Consider the following 19813-nt stretch of genomic DNA (forward strand, 5'->3'; position numbering starts at 1 on the left):
TGTGTGTTGGTTAATTTGCCCTTGTGTGTCAGAAAAGGTAGAACGTACTTGAGAGCGCCTCCTTGTTCGTGGTAACATTCACCACTGTTTAAAAGATTGAACATCTTGTTGTGAGTATTTGAGCCTCTGTTGATTGGAGAGAGAGAGAGAGATGAATGAATAAACGAAGCGTAGCAGCCAGTGGATCTGTGGAGACAACACTCTGGGGAGTTTGTCTGTTAAACTAACACAAGCATCTCTCTGGCTAGTCAAACCAATGCTACGCTATCATTTGATCTTTTTTTAACAACAAAAAGAAAGAGAGTGTGATGAAACCTTTTTATTTTTTTTGTCACGCTCATTCTGGCTGCCTTGTAAGATGTTCTATTTTCTGTGCATTATGCTGCTAGTGAGTCAAAAATAGAAACTGATATGTCAGAAAGAGACAGTGACAAAAAGCCAGAGGCAAACCAAGCACACACACACACACACACACACACACACACACACACACACACACACACACACACACACACACACACACACACACACACACACACACACACACACACACACACACACACACATTTCTCACCCGCACTCTCTGCAGCATTTCTTCACTTTGTTCTTATCTCTCATGTCACTCACATGTTTCGTTTCTTTTTCTTCCTCCCTCTGCAGGTTTTTTATTATTTTTAATCTGAGCCCACGGGTCCGTGAGGCAGAGTTTGAGCTCCAGCAGAAGTGAGTGAGGGTGAGCGAGAGGGAGCCGGGTTGGTCATGGACGACCACGAGTCGAAGGGTGTATCGGTTCTGACCTACCAAAACCTGCTGCTGCTGGGAGCCATCGCGGCGGCCTCCGCCTTCGTGGTCACCATCCTCATCGTCCTCGTCTGCGTCGGCTGCCAAAGGTGAGAGAGGACGGTCACGTGATGTGGAAAGAAAAAGTACTGAAATTTAAACAGGCCCTATTATGCTATTTTCCGGGTGCATATTTTTATCTCCAGTTACAGTTACAACATGTTTACATGCGTTAATGCTCATAATCCTCCTTGTGTTTCTCATCCTGGCTGTCCTGCAGCACCTCTTCTCACCCTCTCTCTGAAACGCTCCGTTGTAGCGCTTGCTCCTCCCTCCAGAAAGCAAAGTCTGCTCTGATTGGTCAGCTTTTCACATTTAAAAAAACTTGAGCTCCGTCTCTCTTTTGTTGTTTGAGGGCCAAACTAGCCGGAAGGAGTTTTACGTCACTTCCGTAACATTGTGACCTCATAAAGTTACATTGTGAGCTCATAAAGTTACATTGTGACCTCATAAAGTTACATTATGACCTCATAAAGTTACATTGTGACCTCATAAAGTTACAGAAGTGAAGGAGAGAAATCAATGGAGCCGTTTCAGGAGCTCAGGAGCTTCTGAGGGGGAGGGTAACTCCTTTTAGGCGTGGACTTCAGGTTTTACACTCTACGGACCTTTTACATGTATAAACATATATATAACACACTAAAGGAGAGGGAAAAAGTGGAAAAGCATAATAGGGCACTTTAAGATAAAGTATTATCATCTCTGCTGCCAGATTACTCTCATCACCCTCTCCTTCTTTTATGTGCCTCTTCTTCTTCTCTTCCTCATCCCTCCATCCGTCCTCTCCATCTCTTTCATCCCCCCCGATCTGATCAGAGTGGCAGTAATGAATGTTAATGGTGTCAGATCAGATGAAATTATGTTTACAGGACATTTAGGAGACCATGGGCCAGAGTCAGAGCAACCACAGGCGTTTTTTGAAAAAGAGGATCTGACTCTGAGCCAGGCAAGAGCAATGGAACAAGCCTATGTGTGGTTCTTTTTTTTTTTTCAGAACCCTCAGGGACCAATCAGAGGCTGCACTGTGACTTTGTTGCCATGGGATACACAGATAAGGATGTAGAGAAATGTCAAACCGGCTCACGTTGTGGAAATAAAAAAAAGAAACCCGTACTTCTGTAAAGATCTAAAGAAATGAAATATATGCCGTTCACCAGTTCAGATTCACTCTGTCATGTACAAATGGAAAGAGACACCTGCTGCTATTGATTTCCTGCTATTGATTTTTAAAAAATACCCCTCAGGATCACAGCGGATGTCTTTGTAAGAGCTCAGTCTTAAACTGGCAAGAAAAACTGTTGCCATTCTTTATACATCTTGATACCTTCATGACATTTTTTTTTTTATTGTCACATGTGATGCTTTTTATCAATCTAGATTGTTTTGATGTGAGTTGCATAGATGTGAAGATCCCTGCCATAAACATGTCTGCCTTCTACTCCAATATAAAGGAGCTTAAAGTGCAACAAAAAAATGAATGTAACACGTCTCTTTCCAGAAATCATGACCCGGTTACTGAAGATAATGCATTCTCATGTAGGAACTATTATCTTTTCACACCAAAACAATCTAAATTAATAAATAGCCCTTAACAGTAAGATGAAAATATTTAGATTTTGTGGTGAACTGTCCCTTTAACTCCCCCCTCCTGTGCCGTGTTATTATGAACATCTCCAAGGGGAGCTCTCTCCATCTTCTCATGGTTTCTCCTTGGGGAAATGATGGCCATATGTTTGTGAGAATGGGATCGAGTTCCGGCTTCGCTAGAGGAGACAGAAGCTCCGGTGACGTTGATCTGACACCGCTGAGCGCTGTTTACTTTTTATGCTACTTCTATGATTCCTGTCGCTGTTTTCAAAACCAGAAAATGGATATTTATGCAGCAGTGAGAACTCACATTCCATGTGATACAGATCCTCAAACCTCCAAAGTGAGAAAAAGTGGATAGGGGTAGAACGGTTCTCACATTCACACCTGCACCCAGGAGGTTTTGTCTCCATCTTTTCACCATATCAACAGTTTCCTATAGCTACAGCCTCCTCCGGGGATGATGCGTTAAACTGCTCGAGATATGTTCGTGCACGTGACTTATAGAAGAGGACAGTATGTGAGATCAACAGAGAGGAATCTGCAGAGTAATAAATGTGTGTTTTCTTGGTCTTATCATGAAAAGAAAAGTTTCCCAGTGAAGGACATCCTCCTCTTTGTCCCTGAAGTCACGCTGCAATCTCTTTTTTTTTTTTTTTTTTTTTTTACCGAGGACTTTTATGCCCCGAGCCCCGAGTCGGATGCTGATAGTATCTCTCTGCTCTGTGTTTGTTCTCTCTCTCTCTGTCCACCGGCTCCTGTTGACCTTCCTCGCTCAAGAAAAAGCAAGAGCAAGCACCCGCCAGCCGGAGAGAAGGGGACATCTGTGAATATGGTGAGACATGCTTTCATTTTACTCCCTCTTTCACCTTCTGCTCTCCCCGAAAGAAAAGCTGGTTGTATAAGCAGATGAACGTACGTGTCGTTTGCATGTTTTAAACAGGCCCTATTATGCTATTTTCCGGGTGCATATCTCCAGTTACAGTTACAACATGTTTACATGCGTTAATGCCCATAATCCTCCTTGTGTTTCTCATCCTGGCTGTCCTGCAGCACCTCCTCTCACCCTCTCTCTGAAACGCTCCGTTATAGCACTTGCTCCTCGATCCAGAAAGCAAAGTCTGCTCTGATTGGTCAGCTAGCCCGCTCTGTTGTGATTGGTCAACGTTTTACATTTCAAAAAACTTCAGCTCCGTCTCTCTCTTTTGTTGTTTGAGGGCCAAACTAGCCGGAAGGAGTTTTACGTCATTTCCTTAACATTGTGACCTCATAAAGTTACATTATGACATCATAAAGTTACGGAAGTGAAGGAGAGAATTCAATGGAGTCGTTTCAGACAGCTCAGGAGCTTCTGAGGGGGAGGGTAACTCCTTTTAGGCGTGGACTTCAGGTTTTACCCTCTACAGACATTTTACATGTATAAACATATAACACACTAAAGGAGAGGGAAAAAGTGGAAAAGCATAATAGGCCACTTTAAACCTTGTGTTAACGTGTTGTAACTTGTGTTTGTTTGTGACAGCAGGGTTCCCTTCGACACCCCAAACTGAACTCCATGAGCAAATCTGACACCAGGCTGCACGAGATCAATCGCTTCCCCTGCAACGGAAACTGTAAGTGATGTTTGTGACGATATTCTGATTTACGACCCTGAGCTGTTGTTTCAGTCCTGCCTCCTCCTCTGACGCTTTCTTCCTCCCCCCTCTCTCTCTGTGCAGCTGTCAGCAAGAGCCGTCCGGCCAGCATGGACCTCCTGCTCCTCCACAGTCGGCGCTCCCAGACGGACCTGAGGCCGTCCCACGGGCGCCAGCTCCCCCAGATCCCCACCAGCCCCCAGGGATCCAGCCAGGGGGTAGGAGGGGAGACAGGAGGCGATGGGGGAGGAGGGGGAGGAGTTGCAGGTGGAGGTGTAGCGGGAGGAGGAGGGGGAGGAGGAGGAGGGGAGGCGAGAGACCACACCTACACCGAGGTGGGCATACGGAACACCGCCACCCCGACGCACTGCCTGGATGACGGCCTGTATGAGAGCGTGGGGGTCCGTGAGGGTGAGGCGGGCCCCAAGGTTCCCTCCGCCCCCCCGCCGTCGTCCAACAGCACGCCGGCCTCCGTCAGAGCCGCCCAAAGCCCCCCCGCTCAGGCCAACGGAGCCCGCAACGGGAACGGGAATGTACGTACACACACATCCAAAACTAAAAAAACTACACATCCCAGAATGAAGGTGGTAACTTTTCCTCGTAGCTGAACCCTTTTTGGTTCCTGGTAGAACTTTTTATAAAGGTTCCATCTGGAACCTTGTTGGAGGATTTTACCCGGAAGCCAATACAAAGGGTGATAAGTAGAAACATCTGTTAAAGGTTCCACCTAAAAAACCCTATGAGATGTTCTATAGAGAACCATCATTTGATGTAATAGTTCCACCTAGAATCATCTCTGGATGTTGTATCTACCTTCTAAGGTTGCCAAGGTGGTTTTACCAAGAGCCCCATTATAGAACCAACCCTGGGAGGCTCTCCCAAGAACCTGTTTCTAGAGTCCCAGCCAGGGGTTCTATCATAAACTTTTTTAAGGGTATACTGGGAACCTTTTTATTGAACTAAGCCCGATGGCTCTACCTAGAACCTGTTTCTAGAGCCCCATCAAGGAGGGTCTACTGAGAACCCTTTTATAGAATCCTTATCTAGAATGCAGGGTTCTATAGAGAACGCTTTTATATTAGTAATCTTTGAAGAACTCTTTCTTCCATTTTGATGAAAAGGGGTTCTTAATGGAACCCTTAGTCTCACAAAGAATCCTTGAAAACTTACTTTTTATCCCAAAAAAATTCTTCAGAAGAAAATAATTTTGGGTAGAACCTCCAGCCTTCAGGAGGAACCTGTTTGTAGCTCTTTATTTTTTCTCATGGTGTATATTGTGATTTGAATGTGAAGCAGCTCATGGGACAAACAACACAAACCCTGTGAATCACATTTATCAGACAGAAAATGATCTACAAGCGGAAGCTAATATTTTATTGTGACAGCGACAACAGTTATTTATTTGTTTGTCTGTAGATATCACGAATCATCAGCTTGTGTCCCTGCGTTTAAAGTGTTGGAGCTGCAGCTGTATACAAAAATATGTTTATTACTGATATCTCTTGAAAAAGATAAAACTTGTGTGTTTCAAATATTTTATTTATTTTTCTCTCACAGGGCGGCAGAGGTAACGGCAGAGGGAACGGCGCCATCAACGGGCCGATGACAGGGAGAGGTAACGGAGCGACGGGGGTCAACAGTTCACCTCTGTCTTCTGTCAACTCCCTCGCCATCCAAGAGCCAACTGCTGCTGAGTACGCCTCCATACGCAAGTTCAGAAAGGTAACAATATACGTACAGTTCTATCAGTTAAATAAGTTTGTTTTCTGGATTTAAAAAAAAAAAATGTACTTCCTAAGCCAGACCCAACAAGAAGTACACCGTGTGTCAATAAAAAAAGGACCTGTACTCAACAGCTATCCTGTCACATGACATCATCAAACAAAGAATGACAGATAAAATCACCTGATTTATTGTCCTGTCTGAAAGTTGTGTGATTAGATTTAATGGGATGTTTTTATCAGATGTGCTGATGTGATAGGTGACGTATCCATGGTAACGAAATGGAGGAGGAGAAGTGGGCCAGTGTGCTCTGATTGATATGATCAGCTGTGGTTAAAAAGAGGAGTATTGCAACATAATTTGTTTAGTGGCAAAAAAAAAGTCAGCTAATAAATACTTCCCGTATATTTAAAATACTTCTAATAAACTGTGGATTATGTGGACGTTTTTTAGCTGTGTTTTTTAACTAAAAGTGATGTTTTCACCTGTGTCTCATCGTACCTGAAGGTCGACAAGGCCAACAGGAAGGAGAACAACGGGGCCGACAGTCAGTCCGACAGCCAATCGAGTGTGAGCGACTCGCCCTCCACGGCTCCTCCTCCTCTGCATCGCAGCCAGGAGTTTCCTCGCAAAGGACTGGAGCCGTTTCAACTGCACTCCTTCCCAAAGGTACGGAAAAAACCAAACACTGGATCAATATGATCTGAATGAAGCTTTATGCATTGAATCACACAAACTGTAAGTCTGTATGTTCACCAGCAGATGGCGCTGTCCACAAACAAACCCCTTAAAAGACACTTGATGTCTTTTATGGGGTTTAACCACACATTTCTACTTTATTATTATCACAAATAGTCAGTGTATGTGTCAGCATGTGTTTGAAATAAGTGATTGATAAAACATACCATCCAACCCACCTAATTAATTAGTGTTTTTAAGATTTCTGTCGTTTATTTGAATCCACTAAATAGAGTTGTATTCGTCAGCGTGGATGTGTTTATTAACAGTCAAGGCCACAGTTTTGAGAGGGAACAATGATCGGATGGTGAACAGCCTTTCCTGTGGGTTTGCTGGCACACATGTCCATTTTTCATGCATGTGCGTACGGTTTAGTGTGTGTCTGTGTGTGTGTGTGTGTGTGTGTGTGTGTGTGTGTGTGTGTGTGTGTGTGTGTGTGTGTGTGTGTGTGTGTGTGTGTGTGTGTGTGTGTGTGTTTGGCAGAGCATAAAACAGGTGACTTTGTCTTTTCGTCGGGGATTTAAGGAGGAGGTTCTTTAAACAATTTAATCTTGGCCGTGGATGTCAGCCCAGTTGTTGACCTGACTTTTAATCTTTGCTTGTTAAACCCTTGACGTTGTGGGTGTATGTGTGCGTGTGTGTGTTTGTGTACGTGCATGTTTGTGCATACATGTGTGTGTGTGTGTGTGGGTCTGTTTCTTCTGCCCATTTGCCTTTTTTGCAGTGTGCTGTGCAGCACGGTGTTAGCGGCCAGAATAAAGAGTGGAAGGATGGATTATGTAAGAGCTTGGCAGGCAGCCAAGCAGCCTCTCTCTGTGTGTGTGTGTGTGTGTGTGTGTGTGTGTGTGTGTGTGTGTGTGTGTGTGTGTGTGTGTGTGTGTGTGTGTGTGTGTGTGTTCTCCTGTTGAATCTATCAGCAAGTCTATCTAGAAATGGCTAACAGGTAGCCAGCAGCCGGGGTGGGGATAAATAATGTTCACATATTGAAGTCATTTACTCTGCCCCGGCTTCTATTACTCATGCTCGCTGCACAGGAGGAGCATATAAAAGTTTAATCATCCTCGGTCGCATGTGCACACAGAACTACATTCTTTCTTATTGGTTCCTAATTGGTTTTCAATCACCAGCAGTTATAGAATAAAATCATTTTTTATTGTTTCATTATAAAGTCCAGTTCTCTATTTCTCAGAAACAGTTCACATAAAACTAACACTTGTTTTTGTAAAATGTAGCAAGTTCAAGAAGTTTTTATCAGTTTGTCAAACACATATTCTAATTTTCTTCCCTCACTCTTTGCTAAAAAAAACAGTGGAGGTAAATGTTTTGACAGTGGATCTGGCCGTCTGTCATCAGGTTATCTTTGGCTGAGTGGATTTGCATAAAACCTTGGGGAAAAGTTGGTAACAGCCGAAAGAAGGAACTGATTAACTCTTGTGGAAAATTCAACAACTGGGCCGGCATTCCTGTGACACTTGCATAGTACAAGCCATCTAGTAATAATTAGTTTGTAATTATTGTAGTGTAGTTGTTTTGGAAAAGATGCAGACTTCAGTTTGATTGGAAACTCTTAATAGAAACAAATGAAATGTAATTAGCTGTCAGTTGCATTTGATTCCAGTTAGGAACTGGTCACAAAGCAGCTGAAGGGAATCATTTCCAACGCCCACTCTCTGTCGCTTACTGATTCGTTTGTGTGGATCTTGAGATGAAAGTTCCCCTTTCAGAGCATAAAAATAAAGTGTTTCCACATGGGTGGATATTGTAAAAATAGAGTCATCTATAATTGTTTTTAAAAAAGCTTTACAAATGTCACTTTAATGACCATAACCTTGTTTGGCCAATTATTTTGACCCTAGCAGTGATGACAAATTTGATAAAAGCAGTCAACATTAATCCAAACAGTGCAAGTGTGTAATCTGACCTCTGACCTTTAAAACAAATGCTCTCTCTCTCTTTAAAACACATGCACAACAGTCAACGTGTACCTATAGATAAAAAAAACACACACAGTCAGGCACAAACTTCCTCACGTGTAACAAAATGTCTTCAAAAAACGCTGCACCATTGTTTGATTGTGTGATTTAGTTTTGCACAAAGTCTTCTGGATCATAAACTGTGATTCTTGGGCTCCTTGTTTACCAGGAGGCCGTGTTCATGGGCAACGGGGAGCAGTACATCTGGAAGCCTCCGGAGGAAGATGACATCATCACCTTGCACCCGCCTCCTCTACACGCAGACAGCCTGCAGGGTCACCCGTCGCCCCCAACTGCAAAGGAGGTAGTTCACGTATATGTGTGTATGTGTGTGTGTGTGTGTGTGTGTGTGTGTGTGTGTGTGTGTGTGTGTGTGTGTCTGATTTGTGACTGCTGTGTTTACTGGGGGGGGGGTCATTTCTGCATGCCGTCATAACACCGCTGCCCTGTGACCTGCCTGTCAAACGAGGTTTCTGCTTACAGCCAGTAACAGAGGTTACGTTACATGGCTTCAGCCTCCCCCTCCTCCTCCTCCCCCTCCTCCTCCCATCCCCCTGCCTGAACCTTGACCCATATCTCCCACCCACTCATCTACCCGTCTCCATCACACAAACTCACCAGACGGGTCCAGATGTCAGAATGACCGGCTGAAGATCAATAAAGGGTTACTAAACCCCAGAGTTTTGGCTGAAGTGCCTCTACCTTGGAAATAAAAAATAAAAATGGCTCTAAAACGTTAAGAAAAGAAATCCAAAATCCAAGATGGCTGTTCCACACATCAGTAAACAAAGCTGTAGTGATAGTCTGTTGTCATACGTACAGTACTGTCCAACTTGTTGCTACGGTGTTTGTGAGCGCAAGATACCAGCGCAATGTGTTTTTATCAATTTATATTGCTAACTGTTCTGGAGAGTGAGGCCAATGCGGGAGGTTCTTAAAACTTGCATTCTCTCTACTGTCCATCAGGGGGCGACTCCTCTGGTTGTATAGAAGTCTATGAGAAAATGACTCTACTTCTCTCTTGATTTATTCCCTCAGTAAACATTGTAAACATGAGTTTATGGTCTCAATCTCTAGTTTCAAGTCTTCTTCAATACAGCATGATGTTCATTTAGCTTTTTAAATTACTGCTCTTGATGGCCGGAACCCGTTCAATTAGCTTATGCCTATCGCTAATGCTAATCACTAGCGCTGAACAAGGGGGTTAGTTGGTGACAAAAGCTACCTCCACAGAGGGCAGTCGCTTTACATATTTATAAAACAATATATAGAATTCCCAGACCTAACAATAAAATGTCAAGATAAGGACCTGAATCCATCGACAGCACAGTTAAATACACATATACATTGTTTTTCTTTTAGGTTTTGGGGTTTCGTTCCTCTTTTAGAATCCCATTGCATTCACAGAGATGTTTGTTAAAGGTCAGCTGTCTTAGCATTCGCAGACATAATGTGATCAGTCCGACTGTCTGCAGACTGAGCTATAAATCTGCACTCGCAGATCCAACACTTAACCCCCCACATCTGCCTCCACACACTGCGACTCCACCTCCCCCCACATATCTCCACTCTCAATCCCCCTTTGGTCGCTCTCCACTGGACTCAGAATATGAATTATACTATAACATACTGAGAGTTAGAAGCAGTTGGGGAACTTAAGGCATGTCGATCTGAGTAGATGGAGGTGTGTCCCTGAAATAAACCTCTGTCTTTTATTAGTCTGTGTTTGACTGAGCTTCTCCTTTTTCTTTATCATCTTCACGAGCTCAGGGGAGTCTTATCTCCATGTCAACAACTTTATTGATATATTTATGGATAAAGCTTGTGTTTAATAAGTCAGAGAGTGATTGTATTGTTCACAGGATCCAATACAATTGTATTCATCCCAGCAGCGTTAAGTAAAGCAGCGTTTTTTAATCTGTTGCTAAGTTTCTCGTCTAAGCCGGTGTTGAGCCACAGAGTTTTGGATGCTGTATGTGGAGATTAAAGGGTTAAATCCCCCGCTGTTTGGCTCATGAGTTAAACTCCTCCTCTGCAAATTAAACCGGTACACAAAGCAGTCGGCCTTGACTACATTCTGCAATCTGGATTTCTTCCTTTCAACCTTTCTTTCCTGTTCTTCTCTTTTTTTCCCCCCAAACTGTTTCTCCCACTCGCTGTGTTTTTCCATCTGTGAGTTTGTTTGTTGCCCTAACTTGCCCAATATACTTCATATCCTCTGGAGTTTGTCAGTTGCAGTTGTCAGAAGGTGTAGAATTTCCACTCCCCACCTAAATCTCCTCCTCTCCTTCTGCTCCGCTCCCTTCGTGGCTATAAGGAGGCGCTGCCTTCCCCGACCAATCACGTTGCACAGAGCCTGTCTCACCAGATTAATATCGACTGCTAGCAGACTGTTTACAAGCATGCGCCATATTTGCTATTCATAAAGATGCCTCAGTCATGCTTACTGGTGTGTTTCCATGGATTAATCAGCTTTGTGCTGACAATTAAAAGTGACTCCTCGAAGCCTCAGTCTGAGCAGAGAGCTGAAGTAGAATCAGAGGAGACGCAACAGAGGGGAGGAGAAAATGAAAAAACACACAATGCACAGGCTTCCTCAACAGCTGCAGCCCAGTTTTGAAATCCCCATCATCTTGTGACTTCCTTCCTCTGCTGCACAGAGCTGCAAATTCTGTGTGCACAAATGCACACACACACACAGCACACTGCACACTGTGTGCACACACTTGTAGCATACGCCAGGGTCTTTTGTTTATCCAAAAAGGTCGCACAAGAGGCTTGCGGGGGCGGGGTATGTGGGTCACTTAAGGTCTTTGAGACACAGAAAGAAAAGGGATATTCACGATAAAAGTCACTGTGTTTGCACTCATAATTCTCCGACTTTACTTATTTTATATTTTCTGGTATATAAGACAACATGAAAGGGAAGTCGAGAAGAGCGCACAGAAAACATGGCCATTGTCTCTGCGCTCTCAGGTTTCCGTTTTTTGGGAGTGGAAAAAGGCTGATATGTGTGTGTGTGTTTGTGGGGGAGAGAGAGTTTGCATAGCCAATGTTTCTTGGGGCCAGTGGAGTCCAGAGCTGCTGGTCTGGGTGTGAACATGGAAGGTAAACATGGCCATGTCCTACAATCCTCTGCTCTTGTGCTCCCCTTGTGGAATTTTGACACAGAAATGCCAGAGGTCACGGCCATGGAATAAGTAATCTGTTTTGAGTCACTTCCTAAAACCAATTTTTACAGGCTGGCTTGTATGTGATGACGTCGCTTTATGGCTCTATTTTATTATTGATATTATTTTATTTTACAAATTATTTTATTTAATTTATTTTATTATTTTAATTTTATAAAAAAAAAAATCTATTTTTATTTTATTTTATTTTTATTTATTTTTTATTTTATTTTTCTTATTCATACAGCGAGCACACATGCAGATACAGTATGTGCATGCATGCGCACATATACACATTACAGCAGGCCTCATTCAAAGCAAACGATATCAGGAGCAAAGTCCACGGCTGAACTCGGCGAGCTGGCTGCCGTCCAGATCTTTCACACCATACCCGGCCGGCTGTTCCGCTGCCAGAGCAGTTGTGGTGAAACTTTAACAGGTCCATCCAATGCAGAACTAAACTCTGTCGCTCTGCCGAGACCTCAACGGTCTGATAACACAGTTTACTCTGTCTTATCCTGGCCTGTCAAAATAGGTCAGGTTACAGCAGAGAGCAGGCTCTGTCAACACACATACGAGGACGACTGCACACGCACACGCACACGCACACACACACACACACACACACACACACACACACACACACACACACACACACACACACCCTCGATATCCATGCTCACACCAAATTAGCAGCATTTTTTGTTTCTCATGTTCACGTATTGTACATTTATGTCTGAGAGACATGCAGACAGAAATAGCTGCATAAATATGGGAAGTCTGCTTGTAGTGATAGTTGAGATAAGGCTGCTCCTCTTTGTCGTTTTGATAACCAAAATTTCTTTAGTCGATTTGTCATTTATTAAAATACTTTTTCTTGCTGAATGACTTATTACCAAGAGAGGTATGAGCACATTTCTGGTAAACACAAGATTTAAAGTGGTGCTTATGCATGGTTCTTTTTGGAAAAACAAAGTTTTACAGATTGATTAAATCAACTAATCGTTTGGTCCATAAAATCATATGAGGGTTAAGGATTTCTTCGGCAATCCTTAAACAGAATCACAAACGGTTTATTGCCAAGTACGTTTGCACCTACAAGGTGCTTAGTGTTGGTGAATCGTGCATGACAAAAAATTTCGTCCTGGTTGAGGCTGGAGTCTCGGGCTACATCTTAAATGTAAAACATGTTTTTTTCAGAATTGGTCCATATACACAGCATTTTTTTTTTCTGGGAATGTCGCCTCAGACACCCAGTTTGTAATACTGCAAATATATAAATATTACCATACTTTCATCAGTGGGCCTCCTTTTCTTAAATTCCATTTATTTAAACTAACATGATTTTTTTCAGAATTGGTCCATATACACAGCAGTTGTGGTTATAGACATTTTTTTTCTGGGAATAATAAGGCTTGCAGAATCAGTTTGTTTAAATCACTTCTTAAAACCTATTTTTACAGACTGGGTTTATGTGATGTCGTCCCTTTAATGCTTCATTTTTTTATTGCTTTTATTAAATTATTTTACTATATTATTTTATTTTTTTTTATTATTTTTATTATTTTGTATTTATTTTTATTATTTTTTTATTTTTTATTATTATTTTTATTATTTTTATTATTTTTATTTTTATATTTTTATTTATTTTATTTATTAGTTCATTACTATAGTATTGATTGGTTTTACTGTGTTATTTATTGTACTGTTTTATGGGGGTTTGTCTTGCTTTGTTGGGCCTCAGTGTTGACCTTTCTGTTATTTTATTGCTTTGTCTATCAAAGCAATTTCTAAACTCGGTTTTTAAAGGTGCTATATAAATACATTTATTATTATCATTATTATTATAATTGGACTGTTCCGTGACCATAATCTGCTCTCTGTGTGCGTTCTCAGATTGCAGACACCTACTCCATCGTGTGTAAAACCCAGAAGAAGAAACCTCCGATGGAGAACAACGGCTCAAAGACCCTCCCACGCTCCTTCGGCGGAGGCTCGCGGGGCCGAGGTCGAGGCGTTCAGCAGGGTCAGGCCCGATCCCAGGAGGAGCCCTGCTACGAGCCGGTAGGAGACAGATCCTGGACCGCGTGCGCGCCCGCCGAGTCCGACCCGGCGTACGCCACCATCGACGCCCACCGGAAACGGGAGCAGGCGGGAACCAATAACGGCACAGCTGGGGGTTCTGCCACCCTGAAGAGGAAGAAGCAGCCTGCTCAGCTCCCGCCGCCGCAGCAGGCAGCACCGGCGCCACCTCAGGGCTCAGGACCCCCCGCTCCACCGGTTAGAGGCCCGCCCGGTGGGGAGAACTTCTATGAGACCATCAGCGACGTGAAACAGGGGGCCAACAGCTCCAGCACCACCACCATCTTCACCTTCAATGACGGGATGGAGATGTACGTCACCGGCCTGTAGCTGGGCGAGAGGCGACAAACGGGCCCAGAACCCACTGGGGTCACGGGACCCTCTGCTGTACATAGACACAAGGCCCCCCTCTGCAGACAAACATCATGAGGATCCATTTTGTGATGACATCAGGTACCAAACAGGGTCTAAATCCAGGTTCAAGACTTCCCCTTGATTGGTCTGTACTTCAGAACCAGCCTAAGCCTCATCCAGCCCAAATATGGACCAAATATGTTTTAACAAAAACAAAAAGAAAAGATGAGAAAAGTGGATTCTTCAACCTACTGTGTCACTGACTATAATCACCTGTTTGTGCTTCATTTTCCATAATATCTTTATTTTTATATGAACACATGTGTACTCTCTATAGAGTATGTGGTGGAACTCACACCCTGAGAAGAACACACTTTAATATATATATATATATATATATATATATATATATATATATATATATATATATATATATATATATATATATATATATATATATATATATATATATATATATATATGTATATATATATATATATATATATATATATATATATATATATATATATATATATATATATATACATATATATATATATGAATAAAAAAAGTATGTGCATGCATTGTGCAAACACACATCTGAAAATATAAGTAGCAAGGAATATTGTAGGTATATTGGGAGTATGAGGCACACTGTTAGCTATTGTCACACACACACACACACAAACACAAACACACACGCCTCTTTGTGTAATATAAGTAGACGGATGTCACAGAGATTTGCGGTGCGTTGCGCTCCCTGAGCAAACATCTGAAACAGGTTCTCTGAGCGTTGCCCGGCAGACGGCATCGTGGGTCTTTGTTCCAACACGGTGACCTGGTATTTGTTGGCCTGATTAAAGCAGAACTACGTGAAGTCTAAAGTCCCACGTTTCACAAATGACTGTCAATGTGACCCGAACGTATTAGAGCTGATCAATGACGTGATAACTCGTGAACGTTTGCGCAATAATGAAACCTTCAATCAACATCTGCTCTCTGATTTCACAAACATCTGTAGACAGAGGCGTGATGACCGAACCCCAACACACCTTCATTCTGAAACACACAAAGAGGCTACACTCTTAGAAATAAGGGTTCCAAAACGGGTTCTTCCTGGAGGGCTGAGGTTCTACCTGGAACCATTTGCTTCTAAATAAGCCCTTTTTAAAGAAAGGGGTTTTCCAGGGGTCATTTTGAGGCTAAGGGTTCCATTAAGAACCATTTTCAACCAAATAACTCTTTTTTGGAAGAGTTCTCCAAAGATTGTTGAAACCTTTGCTGTTAAGAGAGAACGCATAGTGAATGGTTCTAGGTAAGACCCCTTAGTTTGGTTCCAGATGAAACCCATGGAATATTCAAGGGTTCACTGTAGAGTCCCCTAGATGGGTTCTAGATGAAACCCTTGAAATATAAAAGAGTTATTGATAGAACCCCCTGGTTGGGTTCTAGATGAAACCCTTTGAATATACAATGGTTCACAGTAGAACCCCAGGGAATGGTTCTGAATGAAACCCTTGTAATATTAAAAGGTTCTCGGTAGAACCCCATTGGTGGTTTCTTTTTCACATTCTTAAAATGTGGAAATGTTCTGGATACAACCTCTAGAGACAGTCCTGAGTGGAACCATTACACCATGGAAGTGTTCTCTTTAGAACCTCTCATAGGGAGTTCTGGGTTGATCCTTTGACAGATGGTTCTAAGTGTAACCCTTTATGTTGGGTTCAAGGTAGAACCTGCTGAAAGGATTCCTAGTGTAACTTTTATTAAAGTTACCTTAAACAAAGAAAATGCTTTCTCCCATGAGGTCAAGCTGAAGAACCCTATATGGTTCTATTTAGAACCATTATTTCTCAGAGTGTACTTGGCAGACCTGTGCTGGTTGAAGCGATGGGGTCAGGGCCCTGAAGTTGGTTGTGCAAAAATTTGCCCAGAGTGATACGGGTGACAGATTTCACAATGCAGAACTTTCACTGTATAACTGGGGAAAAATAAGAGAAGAATATTTTTTAAAAGATTAAGGGAAGCGAAAGAGAATCCAAAATAAAACGGGATGTGCAGTTAATATGTGTAAACATCTGATTTTATGAACATTATTTTGCACTGGACAGCTGCGGGGGTGTTTGCCTTAATTGTGCATTAACATGCTGTAAAGGTCGTTTTCCAAGGACACGTCTGATCAAAGCCAAGATCCAGATAGCTCACCAGAATATCAACAGAGGGCTCGGACTCCAAGGAAAATAAAGATCTGGGCATAAAAACTACCAGCGAGTGTCCTTTTGAAAGGTTGCCCCCCTCACCCCTCTCCCCCACCCTCGTCTCCAGCCTTCACATTATAAACAATGTCTTTCCCATGTAGCTTTGGGGAACATTAAAGAAAATACGAAAGAACAGAAGAAGAAGCAAAAACATTATAGGCTTAATAATAAAAAGGCCATAAAGATGAGTGACTGTGAGACAACCATGCAAAGAGAAGATGTGGTAAATGAAAAAAAAAATGCTACTGTGTCGGAAAGTATGTAAAAACAAATCTTGCACTCTGTATTTTAATGCACTGTTTTAATTTTTTTTCTTACCTACGGACAAATACCATTGGTTGAATAGCTCATGCCACTGCCATGAAAAAAACAGTACGTTTATGTTGTTGGTGCGATTCTTTTCCTGCTTGAACAACAAACAAAAAAAAAGTGCATGCTTTGATATATGGAGATGAAAAAAAATAACAAATATTGTGGTACTTTATTGATCTCTTGTTAATCTTTTTTTTTTGTTGTGCTTTTTTTGTTGCAATGTGATGCAAAAGCAGCATTCAGGGGTTTTATTTAGTTCTTTCTCCAAAGCAGCGAGGAGGAGGAGGAGAGTAGAAGGGGAAAATAAAGATTGGGAGAAACCTCTGGGAGTACTGAGCAGAGTGTTGTTTATCCTCCGCTCTGGGGGGAGAGAGGGAGAGTGAGAGAGGAGAGGAGGGAGAGGAAGAGCAGCTCGTATAAAGCTGGACGAGGATCACTGCAAACGGACACGGACCCCCAAAGGACCCTCCCCCATTTCTCATATGTGTTTGCCTGCACACACACACACACACACAGATGATATCACACACACACACACACACACACACACACACACACACACACACACACACACACACACACACACACACACACACACACACACACACACACAGCAACAGAAAGCCATGTGTGTTTCCAGCTTAAAGGGGAAGAAGCACACTTGGTCAGGCCCTTGCATACACTCCCCCTTTTCTCTCCCTCGCAGTGCAGGGGAGGGGCCTTTGATGTCCAGTTGTGAGGGGCTCAGGGAGTGATATGGGGGGGGGGCTGAGGGGTCAGGCCCAAAACCGGTCTGATATCGACGATGCACCAACAGCTCAACTACTGTCTGATATGAGAAATGGCCGACAGCTGAGACGCTTCACAAGCTCTGTTGAGGCTTCCCTTAGATAGACAATGCTGGCAATTAATGCTTTTTATTTTTATTTTGCTCTGGCTGTCACTTTACGTGTCACATTTTCTTTATCCTGAGAGAAAGCACTGATCTGATATATATATATATATATATATATTTTCGTCGAACACTGTTAAAGTACACACCGATCGAGACAAATGTCCATTGCACAATCAAATACAGTATGATGATGTAAATGTGTAAAATACTCTGTTGCTGTTCTGATGTTGTTCCAATGTAACATACAGTATACAGTATATTTGTTGATCCCCCCAAAAAAAGAAGAAAAAATAGAGATGGTTATCACAGACACGTTGTACTTTGTGGATGCAAAAAAAAAAAAAGGTTCATGCTTTCCATGCGGATACAGATGCTGTTTGTTAATTGTCTTCATGATTATGGGCCATTACTGCTGTGACAGCTGTAGCCAATGTTAAATGTTCTTAAAGCACAGGGTTTAGTTTAAAAATAACGAATATAATAAAGTATAGTGTGACAGTGCAGATATGCAAAAGATTGTAATGTTTTATATTAACCTTCATAAAATATTAAAGTGAGTTTTTACTTTTCTAATAAAGTGGCACATTATAACGTGTGTTGGTCTTTTGTCTGTCTTATTGCGTAGTTAGAGATATCAAACAGTATTACAGTGTCAGTTCCATCAGCCTCGCGGTGATAACTTGCATTAAATGCAGCTCGCATAAAGAAATGTGCTTGTGCAAAATTAAGCAATAAACCAGAAGTGTCTGGGCTTCGGCAGATATTTTAGATTACATTAGATAAAGAGGCATTCGGGTGACTCCAACAACTGAAATACAAAGAAAACTAAAGTTATTAATAATAATAACAAGTTATTTATATGCCTATTATAACATCATGTGTATAAGCTGCACATTTCCAACAAGTTCTATGGAAAGAAAGTTGTCACTTGATAAAGAGACATGAACAGTTATATTGCACAGTATGACTTCACCAGTTAGTGTATTTTGTACATATGCATCAAGATCACCACGAAAATAATAATAAGAAAAACATGCAAGCATGCAATGCAGTACAAAAACAAAGTGTCTCTATTATTTTGTCCACCTTGAAAGGCAATCAAGTCAGTCTCATAAAACTGAACATTGCTTCATAAACCTCAGCATTTACTGCAGGAATATTTTTTTTTATATTATTATTATATTTTCTTGGATTGCATTATGTTTTGCTGAATGTTATAACAGATATAAATAGCTCACATTTGTCGACAAATAAAGTTGTTGTTTTTTTTAACTTTTAGGAGGAAATAATCCCAAAAAGATGTTGATTCAAACAATAATAATAATAATGTACATCATATAATAATATATTTTGTTTTGCACAGAAAAAAAACATAAATGCGCAGTTTTCTCCTGGAGCCTCCAGGCTGTTTTTCTTCTGCTCTCAGACCGGCTCGTCGACAGCAGACACCGGCCGGTAAACTGAAGGACACGCCTCCTCCCCTCCACCCACATTGCTTGGATTAGAAAGAAGACAAAAAAAACAAAAAAAAAACATGATTGACACACTCAAACTAGCCAATCAGAGGTCGTCGAGCAGTGGAAGCGTGCCAAAGTGTAATGTTTATGTACGCAGTGGACCAATAAGAGCAAAGCAGAGGGGGTGTGGCATCTTTTGGAGGAAAGAGGCAAAACAATCTTTTTTATCCCCCACCACCCCCACCCTCTGACCGGGCGGCTTTTTGGATATCCTCTGGTAGTCGGTGGCAAACTTTACACGTAGACTAGAACAGGAGTCAAGACACTCACGACAATCCTGATAAATGTATCTGACTCCAGAATTCTGCACTAAAATCTATAGAAAGCTGGTTTTCTTTCTTTAGTCCGTCCGAACATGGATTCCAGATATGTCTTGGAGCAGACCAGGGTCGTCGGGGCGGATTTCAGCTACCGGGAGGGCCGCTCCGTGCTCCGTGACACACGGGTCCCCACGGCGGGGAACGGCGGCCCTGCACCGGTGTGCACAACAGGGAAGGTGTTTTACAAATGCATCATGGAGGTGAAAGGAGAGAGAGGCTCTGCGGGTGGTCGGATGCTCCAAGACGCGGAAAAAGTAAGGCTTTTACGCATGGCTTTTACGCATGGCTTTGGCTTTTACGCAGTGGATTTTCTCAGTCAAAAACTCTCCAAACAGCGTTCCATTTGCATGCAAAGTGAACTACACACTGTTGTTTACACGAATATGAAGTAAAAACACTGAGTCCGGGTGG

General features: G+C 42.3%; 2 protein-coding genes across 2 annotated transcripts in view; both read left to right on the plus strand.

Moving 5' to 3' along the window:
* The first annotated feature begins 759 nt into the window (after positions 1–759).
* On the plus strand, positions 760–14276 carry LOC129099525 (WAS/WASL-interacting protein family member 1). The gene is made up of 8 exons (XM_054608778.1): positions 760–890; positions 3208–3262; positions 3950–4040; positions 4146–4594; positions 5619–5783; positions 6291–6452; positions 8664–8798; positions 13561–14276. Exons 1-8 carry the CDS (start codon positions 760–762, stop codon positions 14074–14076), a joined length of 1704 nt encoding a protein of 567 aa, XP_054464753.1. The 3' UTR covers positions 14077–14276.
* A 5013-nt stretch (positions 14277–19289) lies between these two features.
* Positions 19290–19813, plus strand: part of slc2a4rg (SLC2A4 regulator) — a 50490-nt gene continuing 49966 nt past the window's right edge. Inside the window, exon 1 of the mRNA XM_054609421.1 lies at positions 19290–19656. Within this exon, the coding sequence (XP_054465396.1) occupies positions 19438–19656 (219 nt within the window). The 5' untranslated portion in view covers positions 19290–19437. The remainder of the gene's footprint in view (positions 19657–19813) is intronic.

The sequence above is a fragment of the Anoplopoma fimbria genome, chromosome 12 (assembly GCF_027596085.1).
Source record: "Anoplopoma fimbria isolate UVic2021 breed Golden Eagle Sablefish chromosome 12, Afim_UVic_2022, whole genome shotgun sequence".
Taxonomy (NCBI): domain Eukaryota; kingdom Metazoa; phylum Chordata; class Actinopteri; order Perciformes; family Anoplopomatidae; genus Anoplopoma; species Anoplopoma fimbria.